Source organism: Neodiprion lecontei, chromosome 2 (assembly GCF_021901455.1).
Source record: "Neodiprion lecontei isolate iyNeoLeco1 chromosome 2, iyNeoLeco1.1, whole genome shotgun sequence".
NCBI classification, from domain to species: Eukaryota; Metazoa; Arthropoda; class Insecta; order Hymenoptera; family Diprionidae; genus Neodiprion; species Neodiprion lecontei.
In genome coordinates, this window is record NC_060261.1 from 43,697,017 (window position 1) to 43,719,851 (window position 22,835).

Here is a 22,835-nt window from a genome sequence, read left to right on the forward strand (position 1 = left end):
GTTCGCTAAGGCTCCTTTGACAATACCTCATCCTCACGATATTCCCATGAAAGTATTTTCACTCCTATATTATAGGGTTTTAAACTCGTTTTGTTCCACATTGCCGCGGTACGATCACGAAGGCGCTGAAAAACCGATCCTCTTCCCTTTTTTTCCTTCTGCTGCATAATTTTTTTTATTTTTTCTTCATCAATTCTAAAAAGTTGGCGAGAGATTTTGTGGCGTTCCCTGTCTTTTGTAAACCCTGTAAATTATTTACGCAGAATGTGTCTCCGGCGTTGTACCCGAGGAAAGTTGGTGTGGTTTCCCAGTTATTTAGTGGAGAAACTTTTCGCCATTCCTCGTCAAAGTGGCCCTCGAAATTCTGCCTTCTTCACCGCGCGGTGGCGGAGTGAACCGGCTGGCTGGTTGGATCATTGATTCGCAGATAGCTGTGGGTGTATAACCAGCAACCGCGAGTAAACTTGACTCGTGAAAACTCGTTTGCGGCTTAACTTTAATCGCGCAATGCCGTTTCGTGTCGGTATGCGGCATACGCGAAACAATTTTATCATGCCCGAAAAAGGAAACGAAGAAAATGAAAATAAATAAACGTGCGTGTTACAACCGAGGGAGGATGGATGAAAAACGGCGAACGAGAGAAACACGTGTACCTAGACTTTCAAGATGATGACAGGATCAATTTTACCTTATTGGATTATTGTTACGGCGACGTTTAGTTTTGTCGATATGTGATGATTTCTTAATTGCCCCAATTATACAACTATAAATACCAGTTGCGTACATCGCAACGTTTGCGGTATTAGCCTCAAAGGCTGATTGCATCGGAGTGCAGTGCAGTGCAGTAATAAGAACACGAATTTCACCATCGTGTGCATGTTACAGGTTGGAAATGCAGCGGTGGCTGCAGTATATCTATCTCGAGAGATCGTGGAATAAACGTTCGCCTTTTAGACCATATCAAAGTCGGATACCGTTTCTGTTGCGACATGGAAAAAAGGCTTGCAACCTTGTGTATAAGTCGATCACAGCTATGGATCAGTTGCCTTGCAACGCGCAATACGGAACACGAAAGAGGCAAATAGGCGGTTTTATCTTTAAAATCAAATGATCCAGGACTAGAATTCAATTTCTGGGACATCGCATCGCATCGCATCGCATCGCGTGTCACTCATTTTTCCATGTAGGTACCGTTTATGTGAAGCGCGGTGAAAAATATTGCTGATCGTCAGCGATGGTTTCTTTGTCACGGAAATTGCATCGTTTGCCGAAGGGTGGCTTTCAGCTCTCTATTTTTCCTTTCATTCGTTCAACCCGTCTACTTCTTTCTTTTTTTTCTTTTCTCTCTTTTTCTTCTTCTCTCTTGCCTCATTTACTCTTTCTTTCTCATACTGCATCCGTAGAACTGATCGCTCTGCAACTCGAGACCTTTCCGCGTTCGTCTCCCTTGTACTTACCCGCGCTATTATCAAAATAACCGTTGTAGAACGTAACTTCGGAGCTATTTGCTATTCAAAGCTTTTAGCCTCAATTCCATGGAATACGCGTATAATAGACGGAGCGACGGCGTATGTAACTATAATACCTTCGTATTTTAGGCGCTTACCCGTTACTTAGGTTTTAACTTAGCCGTTGGTTAGTCACTTATATCAGGGATTGGTAGAGGAGACTTGACTGAAAAATTGCCAAGTTTCCGCTCTGCGAGTAGCGGGGCAGGAGGCAGAAAGATACAGAGTAGGACGGTTGATTTTGCGAAAACGTGTGACGAGCCAAATGGCGAGATTATGTTTAAAAAGAGGAAAAACGTGTAAGATAATTATTTAAAATACAAGACAAGTGAGATATGAAGATCGATTTCTTTGATCGATCCTCCTGAATCTCCTACCCACCTCTTAGCTGTAACTTGTATATGCATCTTCCGCCTCGCTGTCTACGCGGACATCGCGCCTTGTTGTCTGATTCGGTCCAACTCCGAGCGCAAAGTGATCCTTAGCCATACTTTCCACGCATGTCGTTATAAATTTTCGCCAACATTAACCGTTTAATTCAAGTCACGTTCAACGTCCTACCTTTTTTTTGCAGCTTCATACTTATTAAACTACTTTTTGGTAACAACTGCTGCGTTTCTTGGTTCCACATGATCCCGGAAATATTTCCAAGTCTAATAAAAATATGACATTTATTTATTTATTTATTGTAAAAACAGCCGGATGAAAAGCATTTTTTGTTAATCTACCATGAAAATTCTAACGTCAATTTTTACACAAACTTGATACACGCCAAAAAATTTTACGCAATGTTTTCAAAATTTTTCTTGTTTTTCTGTGCTTATCAGCCATATTGGATTAACCATTTTGAATATTCGAATTTCGAGTTTTCCGACCGACGCAACTTGAAGCACGCGATAGCTGGAAATTCTCGACTTTTCGCATCGTTTTTTCGAGTTTCCGTGACATCGACGCGCTTGCAGACGATTCACCGTCACCGACCAAAGTTGTTCTTCTCGTTACCGCGTAACGTTGAACCGACGCGCGACGCGGTCAATTGGATTACGCAATTGCTTTGTTTTTGTCAGTCGGGCATGGCCGTGACCCGTATAATTGCGAAGGAACGTATCGGGTGTACGGATGACGGAACGCGACAGAACCGATGTCAACCATTCGGCGGTGTTGCAAAATTTTTACCGAACAATCTAGCGGTTCGATTCAGTGGAAATTACACTTTCGCCTGAAAGCGATGCGGCCTCGTCGTTACTCTACGTTGCTCTACACTCTTCAAGTATTCGTATATTCCGTAAAAATCTTCAACAACAATACAAGCTTCAGTAATAAATTATCACTCGCATAAATTATTATCTGGAAAAAAAAGTATGATGTTCGTTCTACATCGTTTCGACTAATATTTACCAGGGATGTACCTACACTTTAATCGAAGTCGAAGTGTCGGATCGGAGGAAGCAGCAGATGAAACGGATCAACTGTTCAAACAACGCGAAGCGTTATTATGCATACCTGCGTCTTTTCACGTTGATATATTGCACGACAAAGAAATATAGATCCCACACGATCCGCTTCTTCACCTGCGGTTCTATTGTTCCCCTATTTTTAACCCTTTCACAGAAGCCACTATAGTGGCACATCTTTTTCTTTTTATTCTATTGTTACTTCTGTTTTTTTATATGTTCCATGCAAAATTCTGAATCTTTTTGCATTTTCAGGCAACTGAATTGCGTGAGTGAAAGGGTTATCCGGATCCTGTTCTCTTTCCGCACGAACGTCCTGGCTGATCCTTGACTCTCTCCCTCTCTCTTCTTCCTTACTTCCTCACTCGAGGAACACCGGAAAATTTTACACGTGGGCATGAATAAATTAGGCAGTGAAAAACGGGTCGCGTCAACCCTCGGCGTACCCGACCGCTTTTTATTCCAGTCATTTTTCGTAACTTTGGTGGAAAAGTTTGTTGTACCTACTTGAGTGCAAGTTCGCTGTTCCAACTTGAAGAGCGCGAGTACCTCGCTACGCCGAGAGAGTAGATAAATAAATAAATAAAATCGAAGAAAAACAAAAGATAAATAAAAAATAAAAAATGTCGAGGAACGCAAAAGGTATCGCAAGCGGAGCGTTTTACATTTTTCACTTCATACTTTAGCTTTCCTCATTTTCTTCCTCTTTCATACCTTCGGATTTTTAACACGCGCGGTATACCTTGAACGTTTGTGAAAAAATTCTTCAACGCGTATCAGCATGTTGGCACTCGGCTCCTGTCGCATCCCTCTGATTCACCGTACGACACAGATATTTCACGCTGATACGTGAATACATGTACACATATATCGGAGAATAGGAGAATTTTCTTCGTGTCGCTGCGATTTGTTTTGGGTTATGTTGTTCGATTCCCATTATTTGTGTATTTACTTTTGTTGGACGTTACTCGCCGGCTACGGGGAAATCTGTGGCAGGCTTTTCTCAATCGATACGACCGCCGCCATCTTCTTTGCTCGCCTCAATTTCGATCTCTCGTTCCACCTCCTCGTCCTATTCTCTACGGTAGACTTGACGCGGATTTATGTATATTAGCTTTTATTCAAGACAGGTGTGGGGGAAAAACCTAGAATAATAAGCTCACCGTTGCGGCTCTCTTTCTCTCTCTTTACACACGCTCAGGGTGAGGTAGAAAATATTTGCGCCGGTGGGAAATTTCTACTCACAGTCAGAGACGGTAAACAAGGGGCGAAGTTCTTTGTTCTAAATAAAGTCTGCCTATAGCTTGAGGAATTTTATGGAAATTATTTTAAAACGAAGAAAGAAAGTATCGTGATCGCAGGATGAAAACTACATAATCATACCAGTGGACCGCTCAAATCGTCGAGTCTAAAAGTTCAAAGCTGTACAAAAAGATGTAAAATTTTACAGATTTTTGGTGTTTGTTTGTTATTTTAATATTTTCTGGTTTTCTTTTCTCTTTCATTTAAATGTGGGTAGATTTTTTCTAACGAGAGTATAATCTCGTTCGGAATGATGATACCGTCTTGCAAAACTCCCCGTCCTTTTGTACAGAGACCCGCGGGGTTGGGGTGAGTTCTCTTAATCCGTTCATGTTCTCACCCCGGCCCCGACAGCAGTTGTCGATTCCTCTCAAGTTCGTACCGACGTTGAAAGGATCTCAACAGATAAGAAAGCTTCGTAAGCTCCTCCTAAGATGGACGAAACGGTTCTGTCGGCGAAGAAAGAAAAAAATAATAATAATGGAGAATAAAAAAGATAAAGTGAAGCAAGAGGCAGGGCGTATTATTGAAAAAGTAAGGAGTCTGCTCATTTCCATGGATCCCTGTTCCTCGAGGTGCTTTAAAATTCTGTCGGGACAGCGGAATTATAAATGATCGCGAAATATCTTTCACAAGTTTCAATGCCTGGGTATTTTTGGCATCGGGATTCGAAACTCGGACAAGGAGTTTTTCCTCACATATAAATTTCCACGCCTTTCCCTAACTCTCTCACCGTCAGTTGAATCTTTGCTCTGCCCGCTTGAAATGCTAAGTGATTAGTATCTCCTCTTTGCTCGCCTCCGACGTTTCCCGCACTAGAAAATCCACTCGCACTCGGTCCGTTCGCTCCTTTGTCTTTCTTGCTTTCTATTCGGGGTTTAGGTTCGCGTGCCTTGTACGACTCCCTCGAGTGGATGGCGGGCTCCTCCTCCTCGACATCGTACAGACCTCGAGTATCGTTTGCCGTTTTCTTTCCGACCTCATCCACGATCTCTTACCCGTTTCCGTTACCTCCCTCTTTGCACCCGCTTTCGTTATAAGCTGCTAGCTGTGAACCGATAACGATGCCGAAGTGCCGTGCATTCGGATTAACCTAACCTATCGCGGCTCAACCTAACCTAATAGAATTTAAGGAGACTAGAAAGATGTCCGTCATTGCGCGATAGTTGGTTGCAACTCAAAGCTATGATTGTCTAATGGAGCGTAAGTTATAGATCAAGTGAATAAGTTTAGCAGCATATTTTCAGATTATTCGGAAAACTAGTAATTGACCTCTTGTTTTTTCGAATATCTTTTCAACATTGTTCTCCAAAAATTAACTACAAACATGAGATCCTCGTAGAAAATTTTCAGTCGTACGCACGACGGTGTTGTGTTACAACTGCGGTAGTCCAAAGCGAGAGTAAAATAGGGTAGAGTAGAGTTTACTCAGAGAGAGAATGCAACGTTATAAGTTTATTTGTATTAATAGCGATATTGAGTAGTGTGAGACAAATAAAATAGAAATGGAAAGACAAAAAGGCTTAATAATCGCTTAAGACAGAGAGAGAGAAAGAGGGGAAGAGAGGAGGTGAGATAGAGGGTGACGGAGAGGTGAGGGACAAGTTGAATGAAAACGAAATAAAGCCTCATCTAGCAAGTGGGTCAGAGCTTGAAGTCACCGCTACGTCCTTCAGCTCTTTCGCTCATAATTTGACATGTGTTTCCTACAGTCGTGTAAGGGTTAAAATATGGGCTAAAAGCCTCCCAGTTGTTCGTCTCGGGGAACGTGTCTAACCCGTTGTCTCGTACGTGCCAATGGCAGTGAATCATTTCTGAAACCGGACCTCGGTGAGGACCACTTACTCATCTCACTATATCTCGACAAGTTTGGGTATTTTTTCTAACCGACGTGATACTTTTTTTTTCTTTTCTTTACCAAGTCTCCGATTTTAGATGTGCGTGGTTTTGTAGGAAATCGGAGGTGTCCAAAAATAGAATAGACAAAGGAATAACTCGAAGACGTTGCAAAAATTATATTATACCGAGTCTGATCGATTGAATCGTGTCAGTTCGGTCCAGGAATATATCTTCACGTACAAATCAGAAGACGTAATCAAAAATGAAACGACGCCGGACTAGAACCGCATTCGAAGAGTTTGCGCTCGTTCGGAGTGACCTCGTTGAATTCTTCTTCTAATGTGCGATAAATAAGCATAACTCACTCGAGAGTACCTTAAAGAGACTCGGACAACCTGCGGTACGAACACTTTATACATACATACATTGTGCAGGATCAATATTGATTTTACGTTTGTCCGAGGCATTTTCTACGTACAGGTACATATTCTCGTAGTTATTACGCGGAGAAGCGGAGGAGGACCGAAGGAACGGTCAGCGCTCGCTTGCGTAATCGAAATTGCGACACGGGTGTGGCTAAACCTCGTCCTCCTCCTCGCCTTCCTTCCTCGACGGCGGTAAAAAGACGCGTCGCCGTCGCGTTTTAACGCCGACGAAAATGTCAGCGTAACGGGGTGACGGCTAGGCTCGTGCCGAATGATCGATAGGCACCGTGCTAGGCGTCCCATGCGGGACAGGCCGAGGCTAAGAATGCTCGGGGATTTCGGGGATGGAACGTTCAACGAGTCGGACGGGTGTGAAGCCCGTTTCGCCTCGCGTTAATCCTGATAAGGTCTTGGCGTCGAGAGAGGCGGAGCGGTAAAAGCGGCGAGCAGCCCGACGCCAAAGCTTCGAGTCGTTAGCCGTTGAGCCGTACCTCGGTCATTAAAGACGACGAAATTTCGCGGCAATTCCTGCCCAGGACCTTTCCCTGATTGATTGTCGATCGAAGTTGATGTAATTTCCGCTTTCACCCGGTCCCCCGCATCCTGCTCCTCCTTCTCATCCTCGATCAACAGATCGTTGCAATCTTTCGTCGCTGTATCGTATATTTCACGTTTCATGCCACGTGTTTCTCTTTTTTCTTCTTACAGCAAGACTGTCCAAACGGCAGACTGACTCCGGCCAAGTTCGTCGACATGTACAAAATGTTTTTCCCCTCTGGTAACGCCGAGGAATTCTGCGACCACGTCTTCCGCACATTTGACATGGACAAGAACGGGTACATCGACTTCAAGGTAATTGGTCTTACTGGATTTTACATATGTTGTACACGTCGTTACGCCCGAGTGCAGGTTATACTTGGAAAAGACCCGATCCTCCGAAAGAGGGATTCGCGAAAAGGTTCAACCGTTTCCCCACTCGTTTGCAATTTATTATTCCGACATTGTAAGGAAAGAAACTAACTTGGGGGAAATTCTGTATAGCGATGACCAAAGGGTCCTTATCTGGATCTTCTTCCGTCTCAGGCAGCGTACGGTAAAAGTGATACATACAATGTGCATGTCGCCTTGGTTGCCGGTACCCTGTTATATGGAACGAAGTCACAGCCGACGTTCGTGATTACACAAGCGGCGTAAGATATTATACAAGAGTTGCGCTATCGTTTCGTCGACACTAATTGCAATTCGCTGATTTTTATTATACTTGTACCTGTATGTACCAGCAATCAGGATGCCTCTTGGCGATACGGCGGCCGCTGACATGCACCGGCGCAATCCAATCTGCGCCCGAACGAATACCGGCCAACAATAAGTGAATAAATAAATAAACAATCGCGCTGTGCTGGAATACCGAGATAATTGCGTCCCAGTCGTCGTGCTTGCGTAGTTATCGAAGGAGTGCACCTGGAATTCTAAAGCGTGTATCTTGCAAGTGTGTCGCTTTCTTACGAGTTGCTTGAAACCAAATTACAAAAAAAAAAAAAAAAGAATATATAAAAAATAAATAGATGACAACTACTTGAGAGAATAAAACCAGCTGATGATTCTTGTATCGGACTTGTTAGTTGGAAAATAATTACTCTTAGTCACCGCTGTTAAGTCGGCGACCAATCGGCGTTGTTGAGGATGCGGTTTGCATTTATTTATTTTGTTTTTTCTTCTCTTTCATCTACATTTTACAAGCTGTAAAGAACAAACAGTACTAAATGAGTACAGCGGCTATGCGTTCATAATTCATGGTGTCCAGTAAAAAATCCGTAACAAATTCGAGGATATTTTCTGGTTATTCAAAGACATTAAAAGTAGAATATTTTCAGGACACGAGAAAAATTCAAGGATAGTTTCCAGCACTTTCGAAGGGCAAGTAAAATTCAATGACATTTTCAGGAGCACTGGACACCGTGAATCATATCGAAATGTTTTTGTTTCCATTTTCATTTTATCATACTCATTTCCGTACTTCTGTAGTCGTTTGCGGAGAAATCCTGCACGTTCCCATAATAGGCACGAACGTTCCCGGATAATTTTGGTACCTAATCAAATAACATTTGTCGTATATGCGTATCATCCAACACGCCGCCACGGCGAAATGTCAGGCTGTTTGACAAAATGCCACGAGCGACGACAACGCACGTCAATCCGTATCCGCAAAACTTTAAACTCGATTTACTCGTACACGTGCCGAAATTTTATCGGACGTGAAACTTGTTCTCGTTTTCGTTTAGCAAAAGATTCGAATTTTCGTAAGTGCGATTCGAGGGTCGATCGTTAATCGATCCGATCGATAATAATCGTTTGTTATCGCGTCTTCGCGGGCTAGAAAATTGAAATTTGCTAACGCGGATGTCTGCTATTAGAGTATTTCGCAGGCAGGTGGCATCGCGAAAGTTTCCGCGTCACTCCTATCAGTGAAGAGACGAGGTGATGCAGGGGCGAGCAAGACGTGGACTGAATAAAATATATATATCCAAGAACCCATCGCCAATCTCGGGTAATTATGATCGTTGCGTTGACGCCGAACGTTCTTAACGACGTATTGTATTCTCACTCGGTGAAATAAATCCGCGGACGCATAATAGCTTATTAAAGTTGTTATATAATTAAACGAACGAGGTCCCAGCGCCACGTCTGCGTTTATAACGCCCGGTTCACCTTACCGACAAATCAATGTAGCCACGAATTTTGCCTCGAGACAAGTTCCATGTACATACGTGACCATCCGACGTCAGAAGGTGTCTCTGTCGGAACTGTCGGACGAGGAATAAAAAGTAGGTGTTAAAGGAAGGGGATACAGGAAGCTTCAAGTGTTTCGCAGTTTCAAATCTAACCCAATGTACATACGTTATATGTGAGGTATTCCATGCCAACTCGACAAACGATTTTTCCTTACCATTTTTCACTTCATTCGTAATTTTGTATACTCCTCTTCCGACACTGCTTTTTAGCGTAAACCGTTATTTATTTTTATTTCAACATATTTTTACGAAGGTAAAATATTCCACTTTTGAAAATTTCCTAATTATTATAAAAAAGATTCTTCGACCCGATACCATGCGGGAAATTCATTCGTCGAGTTGGCATGGAATATCTCATATGTACGTGCGATACCTCATACGGTGTCTAAATTTTTTCGCCGTTCCTCGGTGTCTGTACGACGTGATTGGATAATCTATAACAGTCAAACGACGCGATCTTCCTTATTGTCTGTAGCATTATTATCACTCGGGTAGATATTGGCGCGACCACCTATACAAATTTATACCGATTACCCACCCCTAAACTCGAGTGACGTCCAAATAAATGGTCCTCGATGTACATTTGTATACCGCTCTCTACACTTATACCGGTTTTCTTATCTCGAAAACCTCATTCATCCTCCCCTCCTACTCATTGAAGTCCAGGGCGACCTTTGGATATCGCGTATACGTTAGTAAAATGTGTAGGTGTCCCCACCCGCGTGTAAGTATATTATATATAACAGCCGCCCACCAACCCCCATTGTAATACTCACCCTGGATAGCCTTTGTCAAATATTTTCTTATACCCAGGATTAATTCTCCATTCTTTGATTATTTTCACAAAGCTTTGCAGGGAGGCGAGCACAATGCGTACGCATACAAAAACTTGTTGTCGTCCTTGTTATTATAATTTTCATTTTTATCACGTGCGTGTTACGTCAGGATTTCCCACGCAGCGTTGAGGAACCGTTCGATCGGTCGTCTCGAGAGCTTTCGTTACTCGATCTGCTCCCACTTACCTGCTTCGCCCACCAGCGGCTACCTCGCTTATCTGTTTTAATTGTCTATCCTAGATCCGACGTTGATTAGAATTGCCTTTGTATCATGGTTAACGCGGTTTAACTTTCCGCTCCGTTCAACGTCACTTCTCATTTCTCCATCTATGGGGCTTTTCCTATCCCATCGGACTTTCTCTTCGCGGTTCGACGGGTTCGTTAACCCAACCTAACCTAACCTAGCCTAACCCAATTCGTAATCCACAACCCCGCGTATTAGCGAAGGACTGAGAAAAACAATATTAAATTTCCGACGTTATTAAAATCTGGCGGTATTACAGGGGTCGATATTACCAGCTAGCGGGGGAAATTGCATTCCGGAAGGATTTCGTATATCCATAGTTCCGTTTTCGAATAATTGAAAAATGTGTGAAAATGTTACGTTGTGAAGAGAAATGCGATGCTTGGGTTAACTATATATCGTAAACGGTATATTTTGTGAATTTATATTTTGCGAGTAATTGACGAAAACCACTTTTGTCTTTCACCCGCGTCCAGCTGCGAGGAGTGAGTCGGACGTCTCATCGACTTTGACGTGTTTTGCGTATAGTTGTAGGTTATACTTGAAAAAAAATAGTATAACTTTAAATACTGGGTAAAAAGGATGCAGTGACAAACCTCGATCCTTGGAAGATTATTATTCCTCTTTCGCCGTGAATTTCACACCCTCTTAACTCGGTCTCTCGATTCCTGTGTCTCGAAAGTTAGACGAGAAAACGGCAGTAAAAAGTTTTCCTCCTTCGATTAGGTTGTACCTATATAAAACACTTCGAGTCGAAATGGCCGGAGAATTACCTTTATAGGAAACTTGGCGAAACTTTTTATCTCCCTTTCATATGCTAGATTTCCCACGCTTGATGTATTTTATATACGTACTTATGACTATGCAGAGTGAATTTCTAACGACCGAACACCCCGTCGCGGCGTCGCGTCGTCCGCTAGAGTTTAACGCGAATGCTTGAGAATCCTAAAGCGGCTGTCTGTCAGGGTGTTGAGTTTATTATTGATATAAACTTTTGTGCACCTCTTTCATGAATTTCTTTAATTCTCATCGAAAACCACGTCCAGTTGAAACGTGAGCTTCTTTTCTTTTTTCTCTTTACTCTTTGTGAATTCTATCTATATTCAACGAGTTCCCGAACTTTGAACAGGTACATGTCTCAGGCTGGATTCTAGAATTTTTCACACTGAAAACATGACTGTTTTATCACACGTTCGTAAAATTAAGTCAAATAAAAGCTGAGAATTTCTTCCGCTAATTCAACGAGCTCCAAGATCAAAGAATAATTGGCTCATAGATTTTTTTAAATATCGCTACGGAGGATTAAAGATAAAGCAATAACGTTTTCAAAGAATCGAGACTCTCTTGTCATTGGCGTACGAATAAATATTTCGCTCTTTGACGTGCCTATGATTATCTACGATCACGGTATAACGTAAAACAGTTTCTTTGAAGTTTCCCGCGCTTCTGTACACAAGCAATACGTAAGTGAAACTTCAAGTTAACGCGGCTTTTACGTAGAAGTACGAATCGCCACTTGGTGTGACAGATTGCTTCGTCGAGAAGAATGTCCCTGATAAGCCATCCTCCTCCTTGAGAAGTATCACCGATAAGGGTGAACCGAGCGATGGATTTGCCGAACGAGGGTGTCATTTTTCTGCTCGCAATTAGTCACGGCCCGACTGAAAGAGAGAGGAAGAGGGAGAGTAGACGGACAAAGAAAGCTTCGTCGCGAGTACCGTCAGCGCAATGCCATTTATTGTTAGGTGCGAGGTGACGAACCGACGTAACCTGCAGCACTCGTCGATTCAACGCTCGCCGTCCGAATTACCGTCGCCTTTGATGAAAGCACGTCATGCAACCGGGCGTTTCCTTCCTTCCTTCCTTCCTTCCTTCCTTCCTTCCTTCCTTCCGTCCGTCCCGTTGTTGTTACCTAATCTGCGAACCTTCACCGTGATTCTTTCGCATGCGAGGCTGTCCTAATCGTTAAAGAATTCAGCTCCGGCAACCGCGTCCATTCGTTTCACGTGCAGACGTCGTTAGTTCGACGAGAAAGATGGCCTAAATATAGCTGGAGAAAATTGATGATTGACTCATCGGAGGGAAGGAGAAAACGCCATCCTCTGTATCTTTGATTCCCTCCACTTAGCCAGTATGACGTCATTACAGAGGTCTATACCAACTTGTATCGTTCACTTTCGTCCTCGCCTCTGTCCCCCCCCCCCCCCCCCCCGCCCCCCGATTCTTTCAAGTTTTGAGAAAATCTCGAACCTTAAACTTCCTGCATCCCTTGTCGTTCGACGAGGATTCGTTGAACCAAACCAAGGCAACAGGAAACTTCCGGAAACAATCGAGACACGTCATGCCTGCTGCCGAAGATTTACTCAGGTCTCGTAACGAGAGTCCGAAGTTCTCTCGTCCGCATCTTGGAATAATACGCACGTTCTCGTAAAAGTGCGAACCTGCTACGTTGGTTCTTTGATAGTCTGTGCAGTTTCGTGCAGAAAGCGGAATGTGCCTCGTGAGATCTTTATTGCATTCCTTTCAATCCCCGACCACCCTCGTCGTAAACTTTTCTGTCACGGTCGATTAAACCCGTTTGTATATCTGTATATTAACGGGGGCATTGTATATTTCGCAAGAGGACAATATTGTGAACAGCGAATCCGCTCGAGGAGATGAAATCTTTCAGTGGCACACATTTTTCCTCTTACATTATACCTGCCCATACGTCGCACGCCAGTTTTATTTCCGTCTATTTTAGTAGGTATAAAAATGCTGGAAAATTCAAACGTCTGCTGCCACGCCGTACCGTCGCTTTCCAGCGTTAAAGGTACCATTCGATTGTAATTCAAGCACCGTATTAACGGGATTAAAAGTGCGCGGAATCCAAGTAGGTGCCTTACATGTAGCCGGTATTATACCAGCGTCGCTATGTCGTATCCCCGAGAAGGCATCGTTTACTCGGGAGCAGCCATTATCCGGATTACGATGGACTGTTCTGTACAAGATGAGACCTCTCTCGTCGCGTCAGAAAATCGGGCTTTCCGTTTCAATCGGGAACTTCAGCCTGATCTGTGTCATTTTTCCCGTTTAAGGTGAGTGTACCGGTTACTGACCTTGGCCCAATTATTGACCTTTTTTTGGTCGTATCTGTTTGAACCTTGGTTCTAAAATTACCAAAAAAATTTATTTGAAGCATTCAACCCTCTAGCGATTCAGCGATTGGTTTTAGTCGTCAAGAGATTGACAATTTGTGCCGTCGATTTATAATTTTGGAAAATAAAACGGTCAATGATTGGGTCTAAACGTGTCAATGACTGGTACACTTGCCTTGTTCGTGAAATTTTACGTTACCGGATAAATCAGTCCATCCAATATGGCTCGTGTGTTGGTCCTTCAAATTTTGTCTCTCTTTTTCTTTCCTCGATATCTATAATTACTGCGTCGAAAAAATCGATGTGCAAATGCAAGCAAAACTATTTTTTTCGTTAAACGAATTCAACAATCAGTCCAGACGGAAACAATAAGCGACAGCTGGAGCGGTGCGAACGGTTGAACGGACAGAGATTTCGAAAGGATATCTCAATAGCGATATAATAAAAGAAGTTCCTCACATCGTCGGGCCGATGCTGCAGCGGTAACAGCGGGGCAAATTACTCGAACCGTTGATTTCCGGTTCAGGAAGCTGTAGGAAAGCCCAGGGGAGTCTGAAGTGAGAAAACGTATCTCCAGCTCTGCAGCTAAACGGAGAATATCCTCAGGTATATATTTTATTTAATCCGCGGTATATTCTCACTACTGAAAAATGAATAAAAAAGCAGAAATCGAATACACCGTATAAAAAAAGAAAAGCACACTTTAGGTGAAAAGCTCGTATTTCCTCTCGTATTTTCCGAGCGGATACATATACATATAGGTATACATATATGTACAGGGTAAAGCATGCAGGATACGAAGGAAGGTATGTACTGCGGATAATCGTTACTCCGCCTTTCGCCCCAGCCAATAGGTTTCGAGCTCGTAACAGAATCGGGGATGATTCGCCCCATTCATCGTAATGAACCCGGAATTCCGGGACACGAATTTCCACCGCACGTCCCCTTATCGTCTATGCGGCTCCCGAATCGGGACTAAGAACCGTGAAAATAGGCTCAAAATTTCTGCTAGAAGACATTAGAGCGCGGTTATCTTGAAATCGCGAGGATCCTTGCGGATTCAGCCGCCGCTGGGCGATTATTAAACAGGGTGAGCGTTAACTCCGGATTAACGTGCGAACGGCGCCGGAAAAACTTTGAGATAACGGACATAATATTATCGGTGAAACTGAAAGCAAACCTTTCATGGATATCGTTAATTACAACTGATTGCCAACAGTTTTCAACACGCAACGACCTTCTAACAATAAGCTTACCGAGCTGACGGGTTTTCGTGCTGATATTTTGCACTGATCTTCCTTGCCTGCTGTTGCGAACCTCGTAATTTTTTTTTTTTTAATTTTATCTGCCTCAGATTTATGATTACTCTTTTTTGCTTTCTATTTTTTTATCATACTGGTAAAATCGCTTTATTTGCTACCAAACCGTTACTCAACTTCTCGTACCATTTTTAACCCGCATCAGCAGCAGCACGCGGAAGTTGACACTTACGGTGCTCGGTTGGAGTTATGCGATAGTTGGATCACCTTGACCTTTGAAAAGTGTTTTTCGTTTTTAAAACGAAAGTATCAAACCAATCAGTTACGTTAGTTTGTTTTTTCAATGAATTTTTTTTTTTTTTTTTTCAAACCATTCTACGAATTTCTCGCGAACAACGGAAGTTGAGCTTGTTAACTTGAAGCTTTTTATGATTTGTAAATTTTGCCAATTAAAAATTGAATTGCAGCCTTGTTATAAAGGTACACGCACCTCTGCATACGAATTTTTGTATACCCTCATTTTTCTGTTTCTTAAACTTTCTGCAAAATAAATCTTTCTTGTCATAGCAAACGAACCCTGCATTATACTTTTCACGCGACAGAGACAAAATGATCAGAAAGGCCTAGGGGAAGAGACAGATGAAAAATTACTGAACGTGTGTTATAACTGTTCTTGAAAATGTCGGTCGACAAACATTCGTTCTCACAAGGATACCTTTGTTGTCGCTTTCTAGAAAAAAAAGTACCAACATGTATATAGATATATTTCTTTTTTCTAAAGCTGACACTCCTGGAAAGAAAAGTTAGAATGAGAAATCAAGAAAAACGGTGACTGATATGAAATGCCATCGATCTTAGCCGACTAATTTATTTCAGCATACTGCGCAGTGTCAAGGCGATATGAAGTAAAATTGATTTGTCGACGTCGTCTCTCGGATTGTTTCACCGACAGTGGATCAGAAGCTTATCCGTGACGTCTTTTTCTCATGAATATGCATTCGTGATGTATGAAAACAAAAAATTCTCCACACGGCATATCCGCATCGCTAGAATATCGCACTCCTCCAGCTTCTATTAAGAACAATCAATCATGTAGAGATTGATTCATTCCCACTTCGCACGCTCACCTTCTATGAAGATTATCCTTTTCTTTATCTTCTTGAACTTTCGACTCCAATTGTAAAAATTTTTTTTATTTGCGCTGGCGAATTTATTATAATTCGGGCAAACAAGGAACCGTTATCTCGAGATTGATCCAACCTACGGTGAATTACACGTGAGTTACTCGCATTTCTAATCGGAAATCGATGGCAAGTCGGGCTTCCTTAGTAGTGATGTATCGTGTTTACAGTCGGATTGTCGCGGGATCGGGATGGAACGGTACGGATGCAGGCAAGCGTACGCGGTGCAAATGAACGAGGGAAAATCGGCTTACTGTATTTGTTCCGTCAACCGTGAGTAAACAACGTCGTGGCAGGTCTGGCAAATCACTCAACTTTCGCAGTGCAAGTGCCAATAAGATAACTGCCCCTATCTTCTCGTATACCCTGCTCGCCAGATAAAATAGAACCCAGTTCCGTTGACTCACGATCATTCAAACATGGATTCTTCATCTTTTGCACGCAAAATTTGAACTCACCGATAATTCTAGTTGACGGCAACGAAGCGCAAGGAGAGAAGGTGAAGCGATTGCACAAGAGAGACGCCCGCCTTGGTCTTGGACATATTCGAGCAAAGGAGCAGTCATGAATCGAAATGGAACCGAAGTGTCCGGATCGGCGAGTCCTGCGCACACGGAATTAAGCAGGAGAACGGATCCCCGGCTAAGCGGTAACGAACCGCATATACACGCCGTGCCACATTGTCTATCCGATTGTTTATAATAATCTCTCGAGCCAAGGTCGTGGAAAACGAGCGTCTCGAGTTTACGTCGAGATTTTCGCCGAAGATTATTACAGGCGTAGCTGCCAGCTCTGCCCGAAAATGAGCAAGAAGTACAAATCTCGGGCGTTTAATCTGCCACGTCGCGAAATATACGCGGTTGTTCGCTCGCCGGTAAGCTGATAAGAAACGCTATAGGAACCCCCTTTCGCTGCGCGCCGGGAGCTGAAAGTGCCGGCGACGACGCCCTGCCCAAGGAAAACCTTTAACTTCTGATCCCAATCTCCGTGTGCAGCTCAACACTCGAATTCTACAAGCTACAACGTACCTTGGAATACAATTACCCGTCACTAATCCGCCGTCATTGCTTCGCGGAGCGAAAGGCTGGTGAATAATCGGACGCGTTAAATCCTGCGGCATCCGTACGCGCTGCAGTTTTGAAGCAACGTAAGGACGTAGTGGCTATACGTTCTTTATTGCGATGAGATAAAATTCAACCACAACAATGACGATAAGAAAATTAAATTTCAATAATAATAATGGCCGAAAGTTATCAATAAATTGTTTGAAACAAAACATTGCTGCACGGCCTGATCGACGACCGTCGCTCCGACTTCATCCAAGCTTCAGACGCAACTCTCGCGTGTCGGAGGTAATGATAAAATCCATACAGGTTTGCTTGCTGCATATCTGCGGTACATCTGGCGAAACGAAGGGCTCGAAGGCGGCTGCTCCGGCTGGGTATGGGCGTCGTGTCGAGGGTCTGTTGTAAGGGCGTGGTCGCGACACGCGATACGACCCTTAATCCTTCCTACCTGGAGCCAAATTAACCTCCTCAGATCTTCGATTCGATTAGGTATATAGCTTCCGCGCCGGCGAGCCCGACTCAATTCAATCATCTGCTGAATTAATTTGCCATTAAAAGTTTCGCCAGCGATTACGTCCTCAGTGTTTGCATGTGAGGTCCCAAAACTTGTATTACCTATAACGGGGACCTTGCGCTTGGCCGTGCGCGACAACTGTTTCAGACAAATTGTTACGAACACGGAGCGACGTGAAAAAATCGCGGGAAATTTACTGCACGAGCGAAGCGACAACGAAGCATCATGTTTCGCTAACCGGCGACAGCTCGAGGAGTCTCCTTACATCAAGCGACTGCCTAATTTACTTTTTCTTGCCGTATGTAATGGGACATGATACTGACGTAGGCAATCGACGTTACCGGAATACCGTCTTCACTCGCAAAGTTTAAGAACACCTTTTGCGAATCGTACTGGAAAGGCACTAACGTTACTCGCTTCGACAACGCTGGATGAAAGAATTTGGTGGGAATCGAGTCAAATTGATGAAAAGAGTGCAAAACCAGGTATACCAACGCGGCGAAGAAGAACGGAAATACTCCACAATCGACTTGACGAAAGAGGAACTGTCGCATCGCACATCGAGCAGTGGAAGGTGCATGCGAATTGCGCTTGGACTTGCAAGCCGAGTTGACGTGCTGCGGGAGGTTGCACGCGCCTCGAGGTCGGCTTGCTTGTCCTCCGTGAATCATTAATTATTGCGCGTTGCACATTGCGAGAAATGGGAGTCGCTTACTCTCGACCCAAATTGCTGTGCTGAATAGTTGGAACGACATGCTCATGCACCGCTCTCGTCTTTCTAATGGGACGTTTATGCATATGAAGCATTCCAAGCTGCAGCTATCACAGATGCAGGAATTGAATGAGAATTATTGAGAATTTCATCAATCCCAGTGTTGATCGCTGCGGAACCTGCGATATTCACTGTGCGGTGAAACTCAGGCTTGATTAACTCATCGATGAAAACTGGACGTCGCGTCCCTTGATCAGTGGCTTCTCACAAACATATCCGAGCCGTTGACGGTGGCCAAATGGTGGGAAATCGGTTGAATTTTTTAACGCTTCGGAGGATAGATGTGTTCGGTCGAAGCTACGCAGGCGACCCGGTGTTACGAGTGCTTTGGGATATTTCCCCTACATTACTATATGCACGTACATCTCCCATGAATCGCGACGGCTCAACCCCGTGACCATTAATATTCCTCACCCGGCGAGTAGGCATTTATAACGCAGAGGTTCTGCATATTCTTCGTCTTCCGCCTCTTTCCTTCCCGTTTTTTGTTTTTTTTTTTTTTTTTTGTGTTCTTGTCCCCCGTATTGAAATAACGACGATGATAAAATTGGAGAAAAATGGTAATAACGCTCGGCGGCGATGAATCTTCCTTACAAGGGCGAGTCGTGTAGGAAAGAATTCCCCTATCTTCATGGGTGGCATCTGAATGAGGCCTGCGCTGGGGGTGGCGGCGCGAACCTTAGGGTCAATATGGAGAGAGACCCTCCAGGGGTCACGTGGACCGGTAAAGAGGTAAAGTCTCCTCTCTCCCTCTCCCTCCCTCTCACCCTCGTTCCTCCTTCCTCCTTCTTTTCTCGTATACCTACCTGAAGCGTCGACCGACCTAGTTCGACCCAGTGTATGGATCTGAGTGTATACGTATTCATGCCGCGTTTTACCGAATGCCGGGCAAATTTTGTAAACTTCAACCGAAGAACCCTAGGTCTCAAGGAGTGGGGGGGATACAGCTTAGACGGTCTAAGCTCATACCTATATTTGGAAGTTTTTTTTTTTTTTTTTCTCCAAGTAAACGAAACAATTGGAGCAATCCGAGCTTGAGAGTTTTATTATTCGTAGTTTCAAGAACATGAGAGAATTTTTACTATAAACTATAAATAATAAAGTCATGAAACTTAAATTGTTCCGAGTGTTTTCGTTTTCTTTAAAACAAAAAAAAAAAAAAAAAAAAAATTAAAAAAAAAATAAACTCCTAAAAATAGGTATGACTTTAGACGTCCGAGCTGTACTCCCCTCTTAAATTTATTTCAACCATTCTTCTGCCTCGGATAGTCCGTCGACGGATCTCTCAATGTCAGCCCTACCCTAACTAAAAATGCAGTTCGGGGTCTCTCCGATGCTTTCAATAGTCTATTTCGATGTCCTGGTAGTTCCTTCCGTCTTGCAACCTATACTTTATGGTTTGCCAGGCAGGAATGGTAAAGTCACGAATAAGACACTTGATCTTATCTTTTGAAACTTTTCAACCTTCTTTTTAGTTGTAAAAATCTTTTTCGTTTTTTTAAATATATGTATTATACGTATCGATTGGTGTTGAAAAATTTGTTTACGAAAGTCACTATGCTTAACAATTACAGCCATTTGTAATGACCAATGAATGATAAACAGATGAATGCAATTGAGTAATAATTTTTTATCGAGAATTTATACGGTGTTTTATCAGATTAGACAGAAAAAAAAATTTGCTTCTAGCTAGATCTAAATAGATCCAATTGTATATATTAATTTTGTTCCACGTGTTGCGAACTGTAAAAACGTCTTTATTTTTGAGAATACAGAGGTGTTGAGAAAAAAATCGTGCACGTCGACGTTAAATCAGACGAATCACAAGTTAGGCCTGGTAGTAAGAAAAAGTCGAGTTTTCGTCGAGACGGAACCGAAGCGAGACGAATCGAGGTGATATTATTGTTAATTTCCGGTGTACCAGATTGGCACCGTGCTCTGAATTTGTGTAAATTCAAATTGGGGGCGTAAGTTTGAATATCGTAGAGTTGATTAATCGAGTATAAGCCCTTCGCTCTGATCCGTCGAATGAACCCCGTGTTTTTGTTGATATGTTCCAGGAATTCCTATTGGCGATAGACGTTACATCTAGCGGGACACCCGAGGAGAAATTAAAATGGGCCTTTCGAATGTACGACGTGGACGGAAATGGCGTAATCGACATCCAGGAGATGACGAAGATTGTGCAGGTAACGAAATTTCGTTCATTATGTTTTTATCATAAGTGGGAGAAGAGTTCTACAGCCCGGACGACGTCGACGTAGCAGTCGTGTCCTAGGAGTCGCTTCAACTTCCGGCCTCGTTCCTTTACGCAATCAGTTTCTCGTACGAGTCCCAGAAGTTGATACAAAAAAATTGACACACACCAAGGAACCTTCTCTCTCTCTCCCTCCAAACTAATCAATCACGAATCGCCTATCTCGGCATAATTGATAATTTGACTTGGAAAATTAAATCAGCCGATCCGAAACTTGCTCCCTAAGTTCCCGGCCCTCCCTTCCTCCCGCCTTCGCCGCCCCTTGCCTTTTAAATCCGCGACGGAGGGCTGTCATCGGCGAAATTGGGTCAAGGGACTCGACTAAATCACCGCGTCGGTATCAACCGCGCTCTACGTGGCACTGACGTCAGCGTACCGGTGAAAGGAAAGAGGAAAAAATGTTTAAATAATTAAAAAGAAAAAAATCGGAGGTATCGTTTCGGTTTTTGTGTTATTCTTTCGCCGATAATTCATCGCGTTGAATGAAAACGAGAGAGTTGAATATTATGAAGAATATGCGAAGGCGTCCGGCAAGTTTATTGTCGGGGCGTATATAATAATTTCGCAACCCGCGAGCGGGCTGAAATAATAATTGGATCAAGGTATACGTTCGCAGATGAAAATGTGAAAAAGTTTTATTCAGAGGAAACTCTCCAGGCTTGCAGACGGTGGGCGCGTCGGGGAAATTATATACGGTTCTTGAGACGCCACTGATGCTAAATGAGAGGAGGAAGAAGCGTATAATTAGTTAGAGAAGAAAAAAAGGCGAGAGAAGAATCGGCAAAGATTTGCATATTTTGTAGGTACGGCAGATACTTGAAAATTTAGCTTGCAACGGTCTTTTACGTAATTGATTAGCAATTTGTCGATTCGTTTTGGCAAAGTTTCATCAAAGACTTGTAATAAAACGGAGTTCAAAACTTCGATATCCCTAATATAACTTTACCCAACGCCCTACGGATCGTGGAATTCTGATGGAAGCAAGTCGCTAACTACTTGCTGTAATTAATTACTTCAAAGAACTCGAGGAAAGTGATGGGGCCACGTAGCTGGTTAGGTGAAACAAAAAAGTTTCAGGTTTCCGGGACGCGTGCAAAGTATCGGGAAATCGCTACACGGATACGGATACAGCCTTATGTAACTAGGCTAGAAGTACAAAATCATTAAATATAACACGTATGAAAGAACGGAACTGAAGTTAATCAAAGTCATTCGATTCCGTCAATATTACGTCACGACGCTACAGAAAAAAAAAAGGAAACTACCGTCTATTTGAAAACTATAAGAGCTCAGCTATCAACAACTTCCGAAAATTCTGATTAGTGGATAGTTGTTTTGCAAAGAAGTTTCTTTAAATATTACAGATTTCTAGCTTGTGGTACTTGATAAATAAGTGAATCTCGTCGCGGTTTGTAGGCGTTTCATCAACGCTTTTGCAGTAACGAGGTCACGTCTAGATATCGTTAAATGGAAAAGGTTTTTTTTTTTTTATTTTCAACTACAATAAATTCTTGCGATACTTCTCCGAGTCACAGGTACTATTTTGTCCGACTGACGATTATTCATCGTATTCAATTATATTCGGGGTTGAAGAGAGCCTTTATAGCTCTCTCACTAAATTTATCACCTTGATGAAATGGGAAGCGCCGATTAATCTTCTCGCTGATTAATTCTGCGGAGAAATTTTTTGCCCCCCTTTGCGACGCCTTGGCTTATCTTGGGCCTAAAAAGCTAAGGCAGGGTCATTAGAACTGATGTCATTGTAGAAGTTGAAAGGACGCGTCTATCCGTATCGCAATAATCTTGAGAGTCGACTCGTTTTTCGAAATTTGATCATATAGTCAATTGTTTAGCGAATATAATGTATGGAGAAAGTATCGAAGACGCTTGTTTATTGAACTTGAAAGGGCGCAGAGACTCTGATTTTCGCCCCCGTGTCAGGCAGGAAAAATTTGCAAATAATTCACCAGCAGTTGTCAGCGGCATTTAAAAATTAAAGGTCAACAACGCGATGGTAATTTCGTTCGTTCCGAGTATAATTAAATTACGAGTCGAAGGACTATAATTGTGTAAGCTGCTCGGATAATCGTATGACTAACGAGGGTAATTGGAACAACGGTTCGTCATCAGCATCCATTAGCGGTGCGATTTGAACTGGCTCTAATGCTACTTGACTATTTATCGGTTAGGTGTGCCCGACATGCGACACCGTAATAATAACTGGGCGCTCAAATACGGACTTAGTAGA

At 43.0% G+C, this 22,835-nt stretch overlaps 2 protein-coding genes across 6 annotated transcripts in view; both read left to right on the forward strand.

Annotated features, from left to right (window-relative positions):
• The window catches only part of LOC107220785 (neurocalcin homolog), a 112,092-nt gene that overhangs the window by 68,812 nt on the left and 20,445 nt on the right, over window positions 1–22,835 (forward strand). The gene's annotated exons all lie outside the window — the stretch shown is intronic.
• LOC107220791 (neuronal calcium sensor 2) overlaps window positions 1–22,835 on the forward strand; it is a 99,191-nt gene that overhangs the window by 68,779 nt on the left and 7,577 nt on the right. For all 4 annotated transcript variants that reach the window (XM_046733140.1, XM_046733141.1, XM_046733142.1 and 1 more), the window contains 2 exons: window positions 7,237–7,380; window positions 20,391–20,519. In XM_046733140.1, the coding sequence (XP_046589096.1) occupies window positions 7,237–7,380; window positions 20,391–20,519 (273 nt within the window). The remainder of the gene's footprint in view (window positions 1–7,236; window positions 7,381–20,390; window positions 20,520–22,835) is intronic.